The sequence below is a fragment of the Phragmites australis genome, chromosome 4 (assembly GCF_958298935.1).
Source record: "Phragmites australis chromosome 4, lpPhrAust1.1, whole genome shotgun sequence".
In the NCBI taxonomy this organism is placed as follows: domain Eukaryota; kingdom Viridiplantae; phylum Streptophyta; class Magnoliopsida; order Poales; family Poaceae; genus Phragmites; species Phragmites australis.
This window is the reverse complement of record NC_084924.1, coordinates 32,067,256-32,089,101: the sequence shown is the minus strand read 5'-3', so window position 1 is coordinate 32,089,101 and position 21,846 is coordinate 32,067,256. Positions and strand designations below refer to the sequence as shown.

The following is a 21,846-nucleotide window of genomic DNA, read 5'->3' as shown; positions in this document are numbered from 1 at the left end:
TTCTCTATAACGGTTGCCCACAATGTTAATGGTCATCTCTTGGATCTGAGGGTCTATTTTGAAACCCCGCACCAACCAGACATACAAGTGTCTGGCACTTTTGTGTATAGATCCGGAGATACCCTTGTCCATTGATTGAAATAAAAATAATACTACCCCTTCTGGACCATATAATATTTCACTCTTTCCATAAAAATTCGTAAACTGCCATATATTCGACGTATCTAACAACCATTGATAAAAACCCTAACATTATTGCAACAAAATATAAATAATTATGTAAAACTACATCTACAATAAAAAATTCACTACGAAAATAGCCCAATATGTAATCTATACTGCAACAAAATATTCACGGACCATACATCAAACACATCTAAAACCTATATCTACGACATCAGTTATGACTATACTATATCTAAAATCTACATTTAATACCTAATATGTCTAAATACTATATCTAATTACTAAATATATGTATAAATATGATCTAATTGCTAAACTATATCAAACTCTATTTCTAAAACTAGATCTACATTTAAACTACGTCTAGTGGCTATCCTATCAGATTAAAAAAATCTAAATCTAGCATCTAACCTACGTTCTAGCACTAGTGACCACCCTACTGGGTTTATAAATAAATTAAAAAAAAAATACATTTTTCCTCCGACAGGGCTTTGCCGCATAATTTCCTCCTCTTCCCTTTCCTCTCCTCTCAGCTCAGTGGAAAACAAATGAGGCGTGATGTCGATAGGACTGGCTACACCGGTTTAAATACCTAAAAGGTCTCGCCCCCTCAACGGATGAGACCTTTTGGGTGGGCCCGTGTGATGGAGACACCACGAAGGTCTCTCCCGTTCAGCGGGCGAGCGTCCGATGAACGGGTGGAATTTTTTTCTTTTCAATTATTAAATTCGCTGATCATTGAGGTCTATAAGATCTCACTCGTTTAATAAGTGAAACCTTTTTCACTCCCGTTGAATGAACGACAATAGATTAGATCTGCGATTTTTTAAAACGGCGGTGTACTTTTGAAAATATTAAGAAATAATATATATATATATAATTCGTATCTGCTTCGGAGAAGACGAGGAAGGAACTCGTAGAACCATTAGAAGGAGAGTCCCCTGGGCCCAGTCGCCAAGCCCATCGTGGCCCACCTGCACCGTTGCCTCTTCCACCCGGCTGCTCTCAGAGTCCCGCACCGCAGCGCCACCGTCACCAAAGAGAAAAGCGGCACCCGCTCTCCGCCGGCCCGCTCCGCCGAACACGGCACCAGGTCCCCTTCCACCCAAGCACGCCACCTCGAATCCCTTCCGTCTCACGTGCTCGCCGGCTCGGCGCTCTCCTTCACCAACTCTCCACCCTCTCCGCCCGTCCACCGAACGGCGTCGAGTGGGGGTCCATCCAGACTGGCTGGTGAGCCCTGGCTCGTTTGGATCGTTCTAATTTCTTCTGATCCCCCCTTCTTTGTTGCGAGCAGTCGAATCCGATTGTTTCCTACTTCGACGGTTACTCCAATGCATCCAGTTAGTCGCGGGATTTTGTTTGCTACTGTGTGGAGTAGTAATCTGATCCATCCGTGGTTCGATTAGGTTCTTGTTGTTCGTCTTCAGCGCGTCGATCTCAGTGTCCGAGTACGCGGATTTGGGTCCCATTACCCTAAACTCGTACTTACTACCAGTAGCGGTTTATTTTTTTAAAAGGGGGTTTAAGTGAACCCAGTTAGTTGTTGGTTTTCAAGATATCCTATAATTGGTAATGCATTTTTTAGTATCATGTTGTTCTCGAAGTTAAGGAGGTCGTAGTTTAGCAGTCAATGGCTAGTTTAAATTGAAGAGATTAGATCGGACAGGGACACAATTCTTACTATTCATTTTCAAGAAGAATTAGAGACTAGAAAACAGGTAGAACAGGAGCTGTTGATGTGTGCGGTGTGCCACACTGAGCTATGTGTTTGTGACTTCGTGTGATTGGTATTTGGTGCCTGACATCTGGAGAACACATTGATTGCAGGGTCTTATTATCTTTTATTTTACTTTTGGTAACAGGAATATTAGAGATTTCAAGTTCAGTCCTTCGGTTTTGGGAATGTTCCAGTGGTTGTCCATTGTTTTGCACATTTCCTTAGCAATAATAGAAATATTGCACCATTCGAGAATGTATATTGATTGCAGGGTCTTATTATATTTTCTTTTACTTTTGGTAACAGGAACATTAGAGCTTTCAACTAACTGTTCAGTCATTCGGTTTTGGGAATGTTCCAGTGGTTTTCCATTGTTTTACGCATTTCCTTACCAATAATAGAAATATTGCACCATTGGAAAACTTATATTGATCGCAGGGTCTTATTATATTTTTCTTTAATTTTGGTAACAGGAACATTAGAGCTTTCAACTAACAGTTCAGTCCTTCAGTTTTGGGAATGTTCCAGTGGTTGTCCTTTGTTTTGCGCATTTCCTTAGCAATGATAGAAATATTGCACCATTGGTGATTGTGTTTGTATGACTTTGTAGTGAAGATTCGTTCAATAAATGCAGAATTTTATGCTAGTTAATGTTGTCTGAAGTTTTTCTTTAGGAATATTGGGAATATTTATCAATAGGAAGGAGTTGTTTGTTAGCTCAGTTATTATAGGGTTGTTGTATCCGTGGAAGAGTCCAATAGTGTTTGCTTGGCCTATTGTTGTAATATTGAAAAGAGGAAGCTGTTATGCTTCATTCTTGCATTACTTTTTGTGGAAAATGGTGATGCACACCTGCCAACCGTTTATTATTTGAGACATCCATAATTCATGAGAGAAATTATGTTCAGATGTTACAGAACATGCAGTCATGCTAACTTCATAATGGAATTACCACATAAATAAAAGCTTTTGGTTGTGTCTTAGATATTGTTGACAATTTCATTGGCTGTGTGGTTCAAATTCTATAGGAGAGAATTTTGATTGCAAGTGTTCAATCTTTGATGCTCTTGTTTACTGAAGATTTTGTTAAAAAGCAAAAACATTCTATGTATGTTGCATTCTTTGTTGTTATGCTTTGGAATTTTTAATTAAATATTTTTCAATAGGGAAGGGCCAGCATGCTCTATGTAGAAGTGTTGCAGGAGACTAACATGAGTTTGGACGTATTACAGAAGTACAAAAGAAGATTTGCCCCTCAGTTTCTGAATCCTTCAATCCTCTAGCCTGTTGAAGAGCCAAACCAAGAGTTTTGGCTAAAGAGAACAATCACAACTTTAGCCCACATTACTGTCTCTGACAGTATGGCACTGAAAAATGCGATCCGTTTCATTTTGATGCTGATCCATGTGAGCAGTTGTTTGGGTCGATCAGGGAATATGTTTTCTCCTGGCTTTGTTTCAGTGTCAAAGTCATTACCAAGCTGGCCGATTTTGAGTGCAGGAACATCTGTAACTGTTGCACTTGTTCTGTCCCTGTTTCTAATCTTTGAGCATCTCTGTGCATACCATCAACCTGAGGTACTTTTTTTTTCATTCCTTGGTTTAATTTCCTAGAATCATAATATACTATACAGGTGCCAGCAACATTTATCCTAGAGTTTCAACTACATCTTGACATTTTCAACCATCCCAGTTTCTGATTCAGTTAATTTATTGCGCGCATTACAGGAGCAGAAATTCTTGATTGGTCTTATTCTGATGGTTCCGGTATACGCTGTTCAATCAGTAAGTAGACCCAGAAGCTTTTGTTTCTATCCTGGTGTTTCTGTGCAATGAGATGCCACTGCACTTCCTAAATTAGTTTAGTGTACTTGATATAATTATGATATTTGGAGTGAAAATCAAAACGCTGAACATTTAGGGAAGGGATATACTTTCTATTGTTTGTCTTCCTATTTTAAAAAATTAGTTCTCTGTTCTTAACTGATCAACATTGTTTGTGATACATCACTCTTGAGTTTTGGAATATTTAAGGTGCAAGCACATGAACATTTACATTCATGTTTAGCCACCTGTAACTCTGTTTTTGAAATGTGTTCTCATTGATACCACATTCTCATGCTTTTATTCCCTTCTTGCATCTTTGGCTCTTGAATTTGTTACATGATGTAATATTTGTTTTGTTTCCTCGGTTTCGATAAGATTCATTATTTACTGGTGTAAATATATAACATTCGTTATTTTTTGCAGTTCTTCTCGTTACTGAATTCAAATGTTGCATTCATCTGTGAACTGATGCGGGACTGTTACGAGGCATTCGCCATGTATTGCTTTGAGAGATATTTGATAGCATGTTTAGGTGGGTATTTGATCTCTGTTGGAATTCTGTACAAGTGACTTTATTTTTAGTTGACTAATAGTTGGAAGTCATGCATAACAACAATTCCTTTCTGAGCAGCTGAACAAAGGATGATTTTGGCTGATTAGCAGAAATTTCTCATGTTGTTTTCTTCTTATTATTATCTTAAATAGTGTGGTATACCATACAGAAGGTTGCGGCCTCTGCGTAGCAGCTGTTATAGTGCTCCGTACAGTCCTGGTGCTGTAGAGGCCTGCTACATCCTGCTATGACCTCTATAGTGTGCGATGTGTAGTGGCACTCACACTTCAATACAAATACATTTCAGCATTTGATATGGTTATTTGTTGCATATTGTGTCTTATTCATTTTGAATTGTTACTCTCAAGACTTAGGACATGCACATCAAGAAGTTATCCCAGCATTTCTTTTATCTGCTATAAAGTCAATTCACCTCTACGCCTGTACACACTATGCAAAACGTTATGTTGTCTTATCCATCATTTGCATAATGTTATGTCAGGTAGTTTATCAATATATCTGATCACAAAGAAATATGACTGAATTAAGTTTTTATGTGGAATAATATTATTTTACGCTCTTAAACTATTGGAGTTACATAATATCAAGATTTGATCTTAAAGAGGTATAAGAAGTTGGTGAAACACTTCATTCTATTCCCTGTTTTAATTTGGTCAGTGCTTGGGCCTGCTTAATTTGAATGTGGGTTATTATGGCCTCGAGCGTAAGTAGTTATTGTTCAGCTTTATTTATTTGACAATATTTTCTTTTGTCATTCAAGGTGGGGAAGAAAGTACCATTAGGTTTATGGAGGGTCAGCTTCATATCAATGAGATCTCGCCTTTGCTAGATGCTGATTATGATTATGGCATTGTGAAACATCCTTTCCCATTGAGCTGTTTTATGAGAAATTGGTACCTTGGTCCTGACTTCTACCATGCTGTGAAAATTGGGATTGTGCAATATGTATGTACACATGAAGATGACCTTTGTCTTCTTTGCTGAATCCTCTTAATTCTGTTCTGATCGATTATGTGCTTCTCTAATTTCTATAGATGATACTGAAGCCTATTTGTGCTGTCTTGGCAATTTTTTTGGAACTTCTGGGAATCTATGGAGAAGGAAAGTTTGCATGGAAATATGGGTAGGAGTAAATTCCATCGCTTTTATTCCCATTGTTCTTTTGAATGTTCCATTACTTGTGTCCTTGTATATTTCACCAATACCTAGTCATTTCATACTTAAATTTGCTATGATTCTGCATGGACGATGATTAAAAGGTTTCAAGTTTTTGCATTCTCACGAACTTTATTGATCCATTTGCAGGTATCCATATTTAGCTGTTGTCCTAAATTTCAGCCAGACATGGGCATTATATTGCCTTATACAATTTTATACTGCTACCAAGGAGAAGCTGGAACCTATTAAGCCCCTATCCAAGTTTCTAACTTTCAAATCTATTGTATTTTTGACCTGGTGGCAAGGTGTTGCTGTTGCATTTCTTTTCTCAACTGGTCTTTTTAAAGGACATTTGGCGCAAAGATTGCAAACACGTATCCAGGATTACATTATATGCCTTGAGGTGTGTTTTATCTGCCATTTTTCTGTCCACTGTCATGGTTATGCTCTGACTGTTCTTGGTTGGTTTACATGCTTTGACTTTGTATCCATACGAGGCAATTTTAATGCTACCTTTCCTTGCTTTAGGTCATTTCATGCTTTGTTTTCTTAGGAAGTCATCTCTATCAATTAGCTAGCTTTGTGAAAAACTTAAGGATAGTACTGAAATTTGTGTCCAATTGGTTAATGCTTATGCTTCATTCGTCTATTTACTGTAGACATAGAAACTATTATTCTGAATTGTCTGCAGTAGTAATATTTTGTTACTCTATATTAGCATGGATCCTGATATTACCTGGGCTGTGCTGCTGCTGTTGGATTTTTGGTGGATCTTTGTACACTGCTTTTCGTGGTAGTGGGATTTTTTTTACTTTTGTGCACATGTGTACATAGACCTCTGTTCAGAACCGAGGATAATTACCCTTGATGCTCCTTCATCCTAGTCTGTTCCCTAGTTCCTGAAGAAAAATGCTATGTTTAAGTTCATTCCTGTAACACTTTGTATCTCTTGACAGATGGGAGTTGCGGCGGTTGTCCATTTGAAAGTATTTCCAGCTAAACCTTACAGGCGTGGTGAAAGAAGTGTTCCAAATTTTGCTGTCATGTCTGACTATGCATCTCTGGGAGCTCCAGATCCTGAAGAAGACACAGGGATCAACAGCTTAACAATCTTGCGAACTCCTCCTCCTGATGGTAAAGACAGGCGGTTGAGTTTTCCACAGAGTGTTCGTGATGTTGTGTTAGGAAGCGGTGAAATTGTATGCTTCTGATACTTGAGCTATTCGTACCTGACATATATAGCACCCATGCACTGTTGACTCATTTGTTTATTTTGCACCTTTTCAGATGGTTGATGATGTCAAATATACAGTTTCCCATGTCGTGGAGCCTATGGAGAGGAGTTTTACAAAGATAAATCAGACAATTCATCAGATCTCTGAAAACGTCAAGCAGCTTGAGAAGCAAAAGAGGAAGGCAAAGGACGATAGCTATCTCATTCCCCTGAAACCATGGTCAGAGGAATTTTCAGAAGCTCATGATCATGCTGCGGGTGGTAGTTTTAGTGACAGTGGATTAGGTAAGAAAAAGTACATCAGGAATTCAAATAGGCTCAGATTTGGCAGCTGCTTCTAGCAGCTAGCCTGTGTTAGTGGATTAATGGATTTTGATTTTGACCAACAGGGGACTAACTTTTAATCCCAGCGTGTTCCTACATCATAGGACATAGTGAGGAAAAACAACAGAAACTCTGACTAGTAGTAGTAGTTGGCAGGTGGCTTCAGACCTTCAGTTACCGCCCCTACTTCCTCTTGTTAATAGCTGACCCTGGCTCGTTCGCTTTCAGGTGGCAGTAGTTACATTGAGTTTTTTTTTTTTAAAAAAAATTAAGAGCGGCCTTGTTTAGTACTAGTACTTACCTTCAGTACAGGCAAAGACCGATGTAACTCGCCCAATTTCTGCGAATTAACATGCATTTAAGGGATATATTTGTATTACTGGGTGAACATGGTTGCAAAATCGACAAAGCGGAATCAATAGTTCTGCTGTTTCCATTTTTTCAGACAGAAATGCTTTGATAACTCCTGCACGTCCACGAATGCTTGCGGTACATGTTCTTTTTTTTTTGGGGGTGGGGTTGGTTTAGTACACATTTGTCATCTTTTAAGGTCATGTTTGTTTGAGATTTTGGATTTTGGTCATATTTGTTTTAGATTCTGGATTTTAGATTGTGCTTATAATCGAATTATACAAACAAATAGATGGATTCTGAAAGCAGATTGCAGTAATCCAGATCTGAATTGTAACACAATTAATTTCAGAGTAATTTCTACAATCCATAATTTAGAATGTAGAATCTTACGATTCATAGAAGAAACAAACACCCTAAGTCAAGGCAATTTTTAGTAAGAATAGAAATAATCGAACTGACTCGCCACACCTCAGCGCTATGGCCCACTAGCCATAGGACATTTACTTTTCTGCTGGACACTTTGCTTGTGACAAAGATTCTTAGCTTGGAGTGGTGCTAACCAAGAGCAATAACTCAAGGGAAAAGGGACCATTGTAACGATCAGATTTTACAACTGATTAGCAACATGGACTTTTCTTTTCAGCTGAGGCGCTGCCCTTTCTTTATCACCACAGCTCACAAAGAGGAGCTCAACATGGTTTCAATTGTAAGCATGTAAGCATCAGGGCAAAAGGTTGTAAAAGTCGACGATAAAAGGAACCTGAAAATGTTTAGGGCATTAGAGCTCAACATGGTTTCAATTGTAATGAACTTGTAGCGAAAATAACTCTATTAGATTATGATTGTGATTTTGGTGATTAATGATAATATAGTCGTTGGGACTAACATGTTTATCAAGAATATATATTAGTAGCTCTCATGAATGTAATACATGAAGAAGTCACTGAAGTCGGGATAAAATTTGGTTGAATTGGAGAAGTCCCAAGAAAAATAACTTCACTAGATGGTCCGGTGTTCACATGATTGAACACACCGGAGCATTATATCCAGAGGCATTTGACCTCAGCGGATGATCCAGTGCTCAGAGGAGGATACTGTCGGTGATATGGAATCCGGTGGTTCCCGAGTCCCGAGGCCAGGACAGCGTGGTACCACATGGCGCCTTCCGTTGGGGACCACCTCCCCGAGGACCCAAGATAAGCACCGTCCTGGAGTGGGTGCACGGGGTCAAGAACAGTTGGTCCCCGAGCACCTAGAGAGCCCCGAGCACCCGGCAAGCCCCATGCCTGTGGACCCTGCAGGGACTCCACGATGAGGTGTCGGTCGGTGGGAGGCCCGATGCCGTATTTAATGGGGAGCGTGGACGGTCACATCCAACCACTCTCCCCCACGCCTACCGTTCTGAATTCGTCAGTCCCTACTACCGTCTGGCAGAAAGGCGTGGGCACAATTAATACGGTAGGTCCCATCGCATGTCCCCTCGCGGGGCCCATGAAGAAAGACGGCTTGAAGATATCTTTGATGGGCTCGAGGCTTATCACCCTGTTACATCAGACCGCGTCAGACCTACTCTGACCATACGGGCATGAGAGAGTGCTCAGAAGCTGACCGGTGGGTGCCCCTACGCCTGCTAAAGCTGGAACGCGAAGACCGATGGAACCGTCCAAAGGATGTATTTTCAACTCTCTGTAACATCAACTGTAGACTAATGATGGTCACTTTCCATTTATTATTTACGGGAACTTGTGCCCTTATTCCGGGCACTCCCTGAAGGGCCTCCCCCCCGGTAGATAAAGAGGGGGGAGCACTTTGTAAAAAGAAAGAAAGAGGAAGACGAAAGGAGAGGAGCATTGACAACATACTGGACATACTGGACATTACGCCTCCACGCGGCCTGAACCTGTCTAAATTCTTGGTGCATTCATTTCTACTAGCTGACGATCCATCCTGCCTAAGTCCCACTCGCATTAATCTCGCGTACAAGGTAGTTCCAGGACCAGCCCCCTGGTCGAATCTCAAAGGGGGTCCCTCAGGATCCCTGTTCGTGGTTCATCCACCGACTGCTGGTGCGCTAGGTAGGGGGGATGTATCCCTGAATCCACCTCGTTCTTTACAGAAAAAATAGCGGGTGGACATCATCGTCAGTGCGCTGATTCGGACTCGAATGAGGAGATGGAAAACGTGGCCCAGGGGGCCATGGCTCCTGCTCGTCCTCAGCAGTGTCGACAACCGGCTCATACGGCACCTCCTTGCATCGGGGACAATGGCGCTAGGCCCAGTAGGGCCGCGACTGCCATGGGCGAGCCGCCGAACCCGCAGCAAGTAGCGATCGTCCCTGCCGCAAGATCGGCATCTAGACAACGCCGAGCGCCAATACAGCGCAAACTCAACTTTGGCGACACCAGCCCTGGGAGTGCCCTGCTTGTGGCGCAAGCACTCCTTAGGCACCCACCTGTCCAGGCAGCGGGAGAAGCGCCAGAGGGCCGTTGGCTACAGGAGGTAGCAGACTTGGTGGGCACGGCTCATCGGCGAGTACTTGCCCAGAGTTCCCGTACCATCTCCCTCTACGGTACAACTAAGGCTGGAGCATCTTCAGGTGGCGGTAGAGCCGGCCAGGGGGGCTCCAACCGAAGTGCTGCTCCCCTGAACACGACGGGAGCTCAAGACCTCTGTTTGCACATTAATGAGCGGAGGGCCAGCGAGGATGCGCGTGTCACCCTCGAGCGCCGCCGGGAGTCCCGTTGCGAGGCTGAGGCAGTGGAGGACCAAGCATCCTCTATGCCGGCCCGCGACCGCCGGGGTTCCCCGGCGCGCCAGTGTTCACCCCCCAGGGATCCGGTGGCTGCTTGTCAAATGTGACTCCCAACTGGTAGTCAACCAAGTATCAAAAGAATACCAGTGCGCGGACCCGCAGATGGCGGCGTATGTGGTAGAAGTCAGGAGACTGGAGCGGCACTTCGACGGCCTGGAGCTGCGGCATATACCCCACCGCGACAACACCGTGGCCGATGACCTCTCCCGCCTGGCTTCCGTCCGGGTGCTCGTCCCGGCCGGAACCTTTGAAGAAAGGCTCACACGGCCATCCGTCCTGTCTACTGACCAGGATGAAGGGGAACCCTCGAGCTCAGCCGAGGGGACCCATGCTACACCTTCAGTGGGAGGTCCCGTCAAGGTGCCGCCGCCCGACGAGTGCGTTGCACTTGCCGGTAGTCCTCAGGAACCCTTGTGGATTGACGAGATCCGATGGTACTTGAAAGAAAACATCCTTCCCGAGGACGACGCCTCTGCAGAGAGGATTGCTCGACAGTCTAAACGCTATGCCTTAGTAGATAGGGATCTCTACCGCACGACACTGACGGTGTCCTCCTGAAATGCATCACCCGGGAAGAAGGCAGTGAGCTCCTCACTGAGATCCACGAGGGCGAGTGCGGTGGCCATGCATTGTTCCGCACGCTGGTCGGGAAGGCCTTTTGGCAAGGTTTCTACTGGCCAACAACCCTCCTGGATGCTTCCGAGCTGGTCCGGCGCTGTAGGGCATGCCAGTTCCATGCAAAACAGATTCACCAGCCAACTCAGGCTCTTCATACCATCCCCCTGTCTTGGCCCTTCGCGGTCTGGGGGCTGGACATCTTGGGTCCATTCCCCCGAGCAGTCGGGGGCTATGAGTACCTGTACGTCGCTATCAACAAGTTCACCAAGTGGCCGGAGGTGGTCCCAGTAATCAAGGTCAACAAAAACACGGCGGTCCAATTCATCCGCGGCATCACAAGTCGCTTCGGCGTCCCAAACAGGATCATCATCGACAATGGCACCCAGTTCACAAGTGTCCTGTTCGGGGAATACTGCGACGACCTCGGGATCAAGCTTTGCTTTGCCTCTGTTGCTCATCCCCGTAGCAACGGACAAGTGGAGCGCGCGAATGCCGAGATACTGAAGGGGCTCAAGACCCGGACCTACGACGTGCTTGCAAAGATTGGGAAAGGGTGGATCGATGAGCTACTCGCTGTGTTATGGGCCAACCGGACCACGCCAAGCCGAGCCACCGGGGACACGCCTTTCTTCCTCGTCTACGGCGCCGAAGCTGTCCTCCCCTCCAAGCTTACGCTCTGCTCGCCTCGGGTGAATGCATACTTGGAGGGTGAACAAGAACAACGAAGATGCGACGACGTTGAGTACTTGGAAGAGCGTCGGCGACGAGCTGCCGTCCGAGCCGCCAGATATCAGCAGAGCCTGAGGCGCTACCATCAGCATCGTGTCCGGGCCCGATCGCTCGAGGTTGGGGATTTGGTTCTCCGACACGCTCAGAAGCGCGAAGGAAAGAACAAGCTCTCCCCCATGTGGGAAAGCCCCTTCATCATGACCAGTACCCCACGGCAAAGCTCATTTCGATTGGCCACAGAGGACGGGCAGCCTCTCCCGAATGCATGGAACATTGAGCACCTTCGCAAATTTTATCCATAGGTAAGCGTGTTTGTGCTCGGGCCAACTAGGCCAGGGGTCTTTCCCCTGCCCAAGTTGGCCGGGGGCTGATACCAACCACGTAAGTTATCACTTGCTATTTAAATTTGTCACATCTGTACGAATCATTAATATACGCCTATATTGCTCTTGTTCCGAGTTTTCCTCTGGAATCCATGTGTTAATCTGCTTGATGAGATGCTCGACTCACGCGCGAAAAACACGCTCTCTCTCGTTTTCCCACTGACAAAAAACGGATGCCAGTCGGTATGTGGCATAGGCGGCAATTGCTGACCTAAGTCCTTTGTGGTAGGCTGTGGTGCCCGACTGCTGTGGCAATACCCTGAGCACTACCGAGCCTCTGGGTTTCTCGAGTAGTTCTACCGCTCGAGTATGAGTGGTCGGGACCACCTAGTCCCCGGGGGCGTGCTGTCGGTGCTCGGCCTGGTTAGTCCCGCCCCGTACACCACCGAACTATGGGACCTCTTGGTCGTATCTCCGTCTGTGCACTTCGCCGGTCCGGGCATTCGAGAGGTTGCGGGTAAAAACAAGAGCAAGCTATAATGAGTACCGCACCGACAAAGCGCACCAAGCAAAGAAACCTTTCCCATTTGAGCTTGCGGGGAAATGCTCGAGAACCAAGCGACCCGAGTATCAGGGCATCAGTACCCAAGGCGCTGCCGAGCCTCTAGGGTTCTCGGGTAATCCTACCACTCAGGCATGAGTGGTCGGAACCACCTAACCCCCGGGAAATGCTCGGGTGCTAAAAGGACGACCTGGGGGCTAAAGCGCTCTGCACAAGGGAATCCACATTCCCGAGCGCCCTGAGCACCGGGGCATCCACCCTTTCCTGGTCTGGTCGGCCAAGAGGTTGACACCAACTCGGTAAGTTACTACTTGGGGTATCTTCATAAAAAGTCATGTGAATTTCCGTTCATACATACGTAATAACTATTGTTCCCGAGTTATTCTCGGAACCCTCTTGTGCTAATCTGCTCGGCGAAGTGATCTCCTCGCGCGCAAAACCCCGCCCTCATATTCGCTTTTTCCGGAACAACAAAGATGAACGGTAGTCGGTGTACCGCACAGGCGGCGATCGCTGACCTAAGTCCTTTATGGTAGGCTATGGTGCCCGGTTGGCATGGCAGTACACCGAGCACTACCGAGTCTCTGGGTTCTTGGGTAGTCCTACCGCTCGAGCAAGAGTGGTTGGGACCACCTAGTCCCTGGGGTCGGGCGTCGGTGCTCGACATGGTCAGTCCTACCCCGGACACCACTGAATCATGGGGACTCTTGGTTGCATTTTTTCCTGTGCGCGTCTCCAGTCTATATGTTTGAGAGGTTGCGAGACAAAAAACGTTCACGAGTCGCGGCAGGTACCGTGCCAAGTGGACTCACTTTCCGAGCAAAAGAGTTCGTGTCTATTCGACTCAGCAGCCGCGTACCCGCAAGTGCCTAGGGGCTGCGCGCCCCGAGCACAGGATCCTATGCACGGGCTCGGGGGCTGGATGCTCGGGAGTCGAGTACCCCGAGCACTACCGAACCCTCGAGGGTCTCGGGTAGTCCTGCTGCTCGAGCATGAGTGGCCGGGGCAACCTTATTCTTGGGGGTAAACTGCCGGTGCTCGGCCTGGTCAGTGCCACCCTGGGCATCAGTAAAAACGAAATCAAGGAAGGAGAAGTACAGAATGGAGTACGATTCCAAGGACGGCTTCTACTATACTGAAGGGAGCCAATCAACAGGGAATCACTTCCAGAATTACAACTTTCATAAAAAAGAGAAACCCTAACTCATTGCGGGCTACGGAGGAGATCACGCGTCATCACCACTGTCGCTGCCTAGGCCCGACCCCCGCACAAAAAATTCCGCCACTTCGGTGGCAACTTCGCGGACGGCAACCCAAGCGGTGGCTTCCTCTGCCTCAACCATGCCCTGCCGCGCTGGCTCCAGTGGGAAGGCGGGGTCTCGGCTACGGTAGCAGGCGAGAACGTGCTCGGCCACATCCTGGGCCAGCGCACGCCCCTCCCGGGTCGCCTGTCCCTGGATCGTGGCGGGGAGAGCCTCGAGGCGCCGAGCGATCTCCGAGAACCCAAGGGCAAGATGACCTAGCATATCTAGCCCTTGGGAACCCACCGTCACAGACCCGAGCCCGGCTGCCTCCACGGAGCCCTGCGCCTGCCGGAAGATGTCCTGCATCATCGCTTTAACATGCGTCCGCTCTTGGCGGACGGCATTAAGATCCTCCTCGACTTTCTTCAGCCGAGCTTCAAGACCCTTGTTGCCGGCGGGGACATCCTTCGCGGCCCGTGCCTCCTGGAGTTGGGCAGCCACCTCGATGCGGGCCCGCTCTATTTGCTCGGCCCGTGCCTCGATGGCTTGCTCTTGGGTAGTCACGCGTGCCTCGTGGTTGGCGAGGCTCTCCTCCCGAGCGGCGAGCGCTGACGACGCTAGGTTGGCGTCCATCTCGCACAGCGCAATCTGCTCCTCTCGGTGGAGAACGTCAGCGCGGTCGTGTCCGAGATCTTGGGCTTGGCGACGGAGGTCCGTCTCAGCGGATAGCGAGGCTTCCTCCCTCTTGCCGACAGCCTCCTCCCGTAAGGCAACCTCCTGCTCGCGTAAAGCAAGCTGCTCCTCACGAGTGGCCAGCTTGTCGGCGCGCTCCTTTGATGCCTGGTCGCGCTTCGCCGTGAGTTGCCCCAAGCGTTCAGCCTCCTTCTGTGCGGTGATGGCCTACTCGCACACCTCCTCTAAGGCCTCCCTCTCCGTGGTCAGCTCCTACAGGGACCTCTCGTAAGCTGTGCGGGCCATAGCCACACGGGTCTCTAGGAGCTTGCGGGTCTCCTCTAGTCGGCCCCTTTCGTTAACAAGGGCGGCGCACTCCTCTCGAGCTTGGCCCTCTCTGCCATGATGGCCGCCTCAAGCCGCCCGATGACCTCCCGAGCACTCCCCAACACCTCGGGGAGGGGTTCCGGGGCCTGGCCAGGGGATGCCTGAGAGCTGGATTCCCTTTGCGCCTTTTCAGTAAAGGCGCTCGGGGACCCCGACGACAGCGGCGCCAGCGCCACCCTTGTAGCGACGGCCACCCCTAAAGCCGGTAGCTCCTCCCCAGTCGGAGTGCTCGAGGCAGAGCCAGCCTGGCCTCTCAATTCAGGGCCGGGGGGAGGCCCCGGTTGCTCGGGAGACGCTCAGCTTCCTGAAGAGCCCTTGGGCGGCCTGGAACGGGAAGAGATCAACCCCCAGCCAAAACACGGGCAAAACAAGCTCGAAGAAAAAGGGGCTTACATGGTTTTTGGCCCGCGGTACCGCCATCGGGACTGCGGGATTTGGAACTCGGGGGCCCTCGGCCTAGGATTCGACCTTCTCCTCTTCATGGGTGGGCTCTGGCCCCCGGGTCGTTGTGAACTGGTCCCAGCATCCACCCCGGGACCTGCTCCTGAGGGTTGGCCAGCTCGGCCACCGGCCGTCGCGCCGCCAGCCATCGGCGGAGGTGATGGCGACGGAGAGGGCGAGGACGGTAGGGCGATGGGTGACAGGGGACGCTTCCCCTTGCCCCCTTGGCTCGGCAATCTGCCATCATCTGCGGTAGCGCCCCGCCCTTCGTTGTTGTCCGCCCCGGGAATGTGCAGTGCCCCGGGGTCTCGACGCCCCGTGCGGTCCGCCGGCCCCGTGGCGTCGAAGACAGGCATCGACTCCTGCAGAGCCGTCCGGCCCGGGTCTGAACAAAGCGCCAGGTCTTCATGTGGTAGGACCGCCCGGGCGAGATCTTCGATGTCGGTTATCACCTTGAGCAGCGCCGCCAGGGCCCCCTCATCGACATTATTGCCGTCGCCTATACACGTCCTCGTCACATCGCGAGACCCGGTGTATATCCAGGCGGGATGGACTGAAAGGACAATGATGTCGCCTAGAGGGGGGGGGGTGAATAGGCATTTTACAAAAATTCGTCCTCTTTTACTGTTGGCCTAAACTTGCAGCGGAATATAAATTAACGGATTTTTCACAAGTGAGAAACCTAAATATGCTAAGCTCAACTAGTGCACAATCACCCTAAATAAGTGTGGAGATTACAATCCTAAGGTGACTAAAATTATTCAATTCTAGCAAGAGATATGCAACAAAACTTAAATTGAAAAAGGCTAAAAACACTGTTCATATGCCTGAAATTACTGTTCCCGAATTCTCCGGTGAAGACCGGATCCTCCAGGTTGTACAGGTCCGGAAACTTCGGTGAAGTCCGGATTCTGTACAGAACTGAGCCTGAAACTGAATATAAAGGATGGGTAGAGAGTTCTAGCTCAAACTAAGTGATGTCGTGTGTTCTGGAGATGATTCCAAGTAGATCCACGGAGAACCTACACCCAAATACACACAAACAAGTAGATCGAGCAATATGCACAAAGATTTGAGCAAGAATTCAAAAGTAGAGGAACAAAGAGGAGACACAAAATTTATTTCCCGAAGTTCGGATTCACCACCGTGAATCCTACGTCTCCGTTGAGGAAGCTCCAACGAGCCGGGTCTCTTTCAACCGCTTTTCCTCGATCCACTAGCTTTATCTCTTCCCTTTCGAAGGCGAGATCGACCTTCACAAACTTTCCCACGACTCACCACACGTGCAGGAGCTCACCGGGCAACACCTAGCCGGCCAGGAGGCTTTACCTCCAAGAGTAACAAACGCTTCAAGAACTTCTTGTCAAGAACTCAAGTGCTCAAGATTGAATTTTAGCTCACTTGCACTCAATCTTCCAATCTCTCAACCCAACTCACTTTTCTTCTCAAATCACACACTAAAATGGAGTGGGAGAGGTTCTTTTGGCTCTAGAGGATGTTCTTTTCGTGCCCTTGCAGCAGCCCCAAAGGATGGGGTGAGTGGGGTATAAATAGCCCACTCCAAAGAACTAGCCGTTACTGTTTTGACACATCTACCCCGAAGTATCCGGTGAACACCGGAGTATCCGGTCTCAATTCTAAAAACGGCATCAGAACGGTCACAGAACGTGTCAGAACTAGCCGTTAGGCTCTTTTCTGGACTTTTACCGGAGTATCCGGCCTACACCGGAGTATCCGGTCGGCACATAACACAGAAAATAGCCCCAGAGACTTCGCGGAGTCTCCGGCCACTCCAGGTACCGGAGTATCCGGACTTCACCAGAGTCTCTGGCCTTTCCAAGTACCGAGTATCCGGCCTACACCGGAGTCTCCGGCCACAACACAGCTGACCTCCGAAAAACGGCGATAACTTTTGATCCCGGAGTCCGATTTCGACGATTTTGGACTCTATGGAAAGCTTATTCAGAGGGCTACACATCCCAACTGAATTCATGAACTAAAACACATAGGATCAAACTAGAAACACTCCAAAACCCATTTTGGACACTTCCGCACTTTCCGCTCTGGACTCTTATCGACAAACTCTCACTTTGGGTTTGGTTAGGAACTCTTGAGCACTGAGATGCGACAGTTAACTCACGTTGCATCCCTCTTAATAGTGCGGCATACCTATACTCAAATTCAAAGATAAAACTCGTTTGAACCACTTTGAGCTTTTGAAAAACTTTCAAGTACCGCTTCTTTCTTTCAAACCTTGAGAGTTGCCAACTTTCATAAATTCTTCACTCCATCTCATCTTGATTCTACATATGATTGATGTGAATCATCCATAGCTTCCCATGGCCTCGCACGGTCCATCGGCGCAAAGCCTTTACTCGCTCTTCACCACCGTCTTGGTCCTTCGGCGCCAAGCCATTTGCTTGCCCTTCACCACGGATGGTCCATCGCAGTCGAGTCTTGCTTGCCCTTCACCGTCTTGTCATAGAAAACCACTTTGTATTCGACATCTTCAAGGAATTCATTTTATCAAATATGGAGTCCACTCTTGTTCTTCACTCTTGGTATATATGATTTCAATTCAACTTATGCCTTCTTATGGATCCTAACCCCAACTCACTCTCAAGCACAAAGCACATGGATTAGTCCATAAAACCTAAATGACAACATTTATACCTTAAGTTACTTGATCTCCACAAGTAACTTATTAGCCTTCATGCATATTGTCAATTTTCATATAGAACCTAACCCCACTCATTCTTAAACACATAGCACACGGGTTAGTCCATAAAACTCTATTGACAAGTCATACCTTTAATTATTTGATCTCCACAAGTAACTTAGCCTTCAAGCTTATTGCTAATCTTATTGAGCTTCTTCTTCTTCTTATGAGCATCACTAAAATCTCAATGACTTTTGATGCAATTCTTTGGACTCATGGCATTTTTCAAAGAATCCATGCTTCATCATTTATGCATCTCCTATGGAATAACCTAATAGCAATTCTCAATATTATTGTTAGCCCATAGGCATTGTCATCACTTACCCGAGCATCATCTAGAGCTTATTTATCTTGATGCATTTTTAATCTCCCCATTTACCTAGAGCTTATGCATATCTCTTATCCATGCATCACCTATGGAACAACCTACTAACAAACTCAACACCATTGTTAGTCCATAGGTATTGTCATTAATTACCAAAACCACACATAGGGGCTAGATGCACTTTCATGGACGCGTTCCCTCATGGGGGCCAGCCGACGGCGCAGGAAGTCGGCGACCACCATCAGCGAGGTGAGCCCCACCCGACGCAAATCTTCGATGCGGTTTAGCATTGGGTGCAGGCGGGTATCCTCCACGGGAGCGGACTCCCAGACCCGCTTGTTGGACTCCGCCGGCGACCGGGGTAGCAAAAGGCGATCGTGGGGGCTGACGTCGACGTAGACCCAATCCCGGCGTCAGTCATCCCACTTGCCGCGCAGCACCTGCTAGATGTAGGCGGCGCCGACACCCTCCTGCAGGCAAAAGCTGCAGCAACCCACAACCTCCGCATCGTCCGACCCTTTCTTCTTCCCGACCGCCCAGAGGATGAAGAAGTGCCAGAACAGCGCCACAGACGGTGGCACCCCTACGAACATCTCACAGAGGTGGGCGAAGACCGCCAAGATCACCACCGAGTTCGGAATCAGGTGGGCCAACTGGACGCTGTAGGTGTCCAGCACCTGCATGAAGAATGCCGAAAACGGCGGCACTAGACCGGCGGCCACGAAAGAGGCGAAGATGATGATCTGCCCCGACCCACACGGGGCGGGCAGATGGGTGGCCGGCGTCACCACCGATGCTCCCTGCTGGCCAGCGGGGACCATAAGCCTCCGCACCTTCTCCGCGCCCTCCTCGTTCAGGAGGCGGGATTTCGGCAGAATGGTGCCGTCGTTCGACGCTCCCCGACGGCCGCCTCCTGCCCTTGGCATTTTCAAGGGTGGGAAATGCGCTGGAAGTGGCTGGAGTCAAGGTGCACTGAAGGCTGAGAGAGGCTCCCAGTGCTCAAGAATGGCGAAGGCAAGAATGGCGATGAAGGAAGGCGACGGTCCGTTGCCTCTCCCCTTTTTATCGCTGGGAGTTCAAATGCCTTATTCCTCAGCGCAGTAAGCAAGGCACGTTTTCCTCGGTCCGCGTGGAAGCCTGGGCGTCTCCCGCCTCATCATCGCCTTCCTCGAAAGTCGAAATGGTGCGCGCCCTTTTGGCTCCTCCTTGGGTTATACCAAGAGCTTGGGCCCAAAAATTGCAAGGCCCGCAAAGATTTTGGCACCGGGCGATAGAAAGCTACGTGGCACCAATGCTGTGATCGGCCTCGAAGAAATAGGGCCCCACCCTCAGTCTCTAGTCCATCGCCTGCCGATGGGCCTGGGGGCTGCTGTCGGTGATATGGGATCCGGGGGTTCCCGAGTTCCGAGGCTAGGATAGCGCGGTACCACATGGCGCCTTCCGTCGAGGACCACCTCCCTGAGGACCCGAGGGAAGCACGGTCTGGGAGTGGGTACTCGGGGTCAAGAACAGTTGGTCCCCGAGCATCTAGAGAGCCTCGAGCACCCGGCAAGCCCTATGCCGGTGGATCCCGTAGGGACTCCACGATGAGGTGTCGTCAGTGCGAGGCCCAATGCAGCATTTAATGGGGAGCGTGGACGGTCACATCCAACCATTCTCCCCCACGCCTACTGTTCTGAATACGTCAGTCCCTACTGTCGCTTGGTAGAAAGGCGTGGGCACAATTAATATGGCAGGTCCCATCGCATGTCCCCTCGTGGGGCCCATGAAGAGAATACGGCTTGAAGATATCTTTGATGGGCTCGAGGCTTATCGCCCTGTTACATCAGACCGTGTTAGACCTACTCTGACCATATGAGCATGAGAGAGTACTCAGAAGCTGGCCGGTGGGCGCCCCTACGCCTGCTAAAGCTAGAACGCGAAGACCGATGGAACCGTCCGAGGGATGTATTTTCAACCTTCTGGAACATCAACTGTAGACCAATGATGGTCACTTTCCATTTATTGTTTACAGAAACTTGTGCCCTCGTTCTGGGCACTCCCTGAAGGGCCTCCCCCCGGTAGATAAAGAGGGGGGAGCACTTTGTAAAAAGAAAGAAAGAGGAAGACGAAAGGAGAGGAGCATTGACAACATACTGGACACACAGGAGTAGGGTATTACGCCTCCGCGTGGCCTGAACCTGTCTAAATTCTTGGTGCATTCATTTCTACTAGCTGACGATCCATCCTGCCTAAGTCCCACTCGCATTAATCTCGTGTACGATGTAGTTCCAGGACCAGCCCCCCGGCCGAATCTCAAAGGGGGTCCCTCGGGATCCCTGCTCGCGGTGTTCATCCATCGACAGATACATTCAGGAGTATTTTCACCAGAGAAGGTTGCAGTTGTTCAAGATCGAAGGTCAACACACCGGAAGGTCCGGTGATGAAGAAAAGTGCACCAGATAATACACCGGATAATGAACAGTGCAAAGACGAAGAAGAAGATGACCCCGTCGGATAGTTCGGTGATTGATTTGAACACAACGGAGGAATGCAATGGAGCATTGTTGACAAATGGGAGAATGCATTGACCTCACCGGAAGGTCCGGTGCTCTGAAGATTTGTACATCGGAGCATATTTTCCAGAGAGGGTTGCATTGACCCAGGATTCATAGAGACTTGAGTAGGGTTCTAATGGCTAGTTTGTGAGAGTGTACTCACCAGATGATCCGGTGCTAGTACTGCTGTTCTCACCGGATCACCCGGTATTAACAGCTTTTTAGAGCCGTTAGGTTAACGGCTAGTGCGCGAGTTTGAGACTATAAAGACCCCTCCACTCAGTCATTTGAGTGTGTTGGAGTCCGGAGAAGTTCATGTACACCTGAGAAAATATCCAAGACACCAAAATGCTTAAAGTGATCATCTAAGGTGATTAAGCACAAGATTAGAGAGTGATTAGTGCTTATACGTCTAGAGAGTGGATCAAGGAGTGATCCAACAGTGGACCTTTTGGTATACCAGCACCTTGGAGTCTTGGTGACTCGCCAGCAAGCTTGTTGACCCCCTGACTTGGTGTGGAGCGACAGTAAGGCGATTGTGCGGGGACGCGAAGACCCTTGTCTTTGTGGCTTAAGCTCCGAAGTGATCACAGCGACGAGGAACCAGAAGAGAGGTTAGTGGTGAGATCTTGCCTTGGTGGCTCATCCGGGTGGAGAGCTTTTCTTTGTGACTCGGTGGCTCAAAGGCCGTGACCGGGTGCCGACCGAGAGCATATCCTTTGTGGAGCTTCAACGTGAACTAGGGATGACATTCATGCTATCGATATCACGAAAAAAAAATTCTTATGCAGAGTTTACCCTCTCTACTTTATTTATGTTTCCGTATTTACTTATTTGCAATTTACATTCTTAAATAGATTACAAGCACTTTAATCGGTAGAGTAGGCACACCAGATAAACCTAAGCACGTTTAAATAGAAATTAATATAAATTTATCTTATAATTTTTTAAAATCAAAATAATTTTAAATATCTTCATTCACGCCCTCTTAAAATACCACCGTTCCAAAAACCCTGACCAGATGAGAAATATGAAGCAGTAGGCGCGAAAACCCAGGATTCACACCAACCCCAATCCGGAAGCAAAAGCGGCTACGGTGAA

The 21,846-nt window shown here is 48.3% G+C and overlaps 1 protein-coding gene across 4 annotated transcripts; it reads left to right on the top strand.

Annotated features, from left to right (window-relative positions):
* The first annotated feature begins 1,156 nt into the window (after window positions 1–1,156).
* Window positions 1,157–7,277, top strand: LOC133916126 (protein LAZ1 homolog 1-like). Of its 4 annotated transcripts, XM_062359651.1 has the most exons (10): window positions 1,157–1,419; window positions 3,073–3,483; window positions 3,634–3,690; window positions 4,156–4,264; window positions 5,067–5,251; window positions 5,341–5,429; window positions 5,612–5,867; window positions 6,421–6,663; window positions 6,752–6,983; window positions 7,088–7,277. In XM_062359651.1, the coding sequence occupies exons 2-10, from the start codon at window positions 3,268–3,270 to the stop codon at window positions 7,093–7,095; spliced, it is 1,395 nt and encodes a 464-aa protein (XP_062215635.1). In that variant the 5' UTR covers window positions 1,157–1,419; window positions 3,073–3,267; the 3' UTR covers window positions 7,096–7,277. The 4 variants fall into 4 exon arrangements, with proteins under 4 accessions (XP_062215635.1, XP_062215634.1, XP_062215632.1 ...); XM_062359650.1 differs by having other exon boundaries at window positions 3,139–3,483; window positions 6,752–7,277; XM_062359648.1 differs by having other exon boundaries at window positions 6,752–7,277.
* Window positions 7,278–21,846: the final 14,569 nt, after the last annotated feature.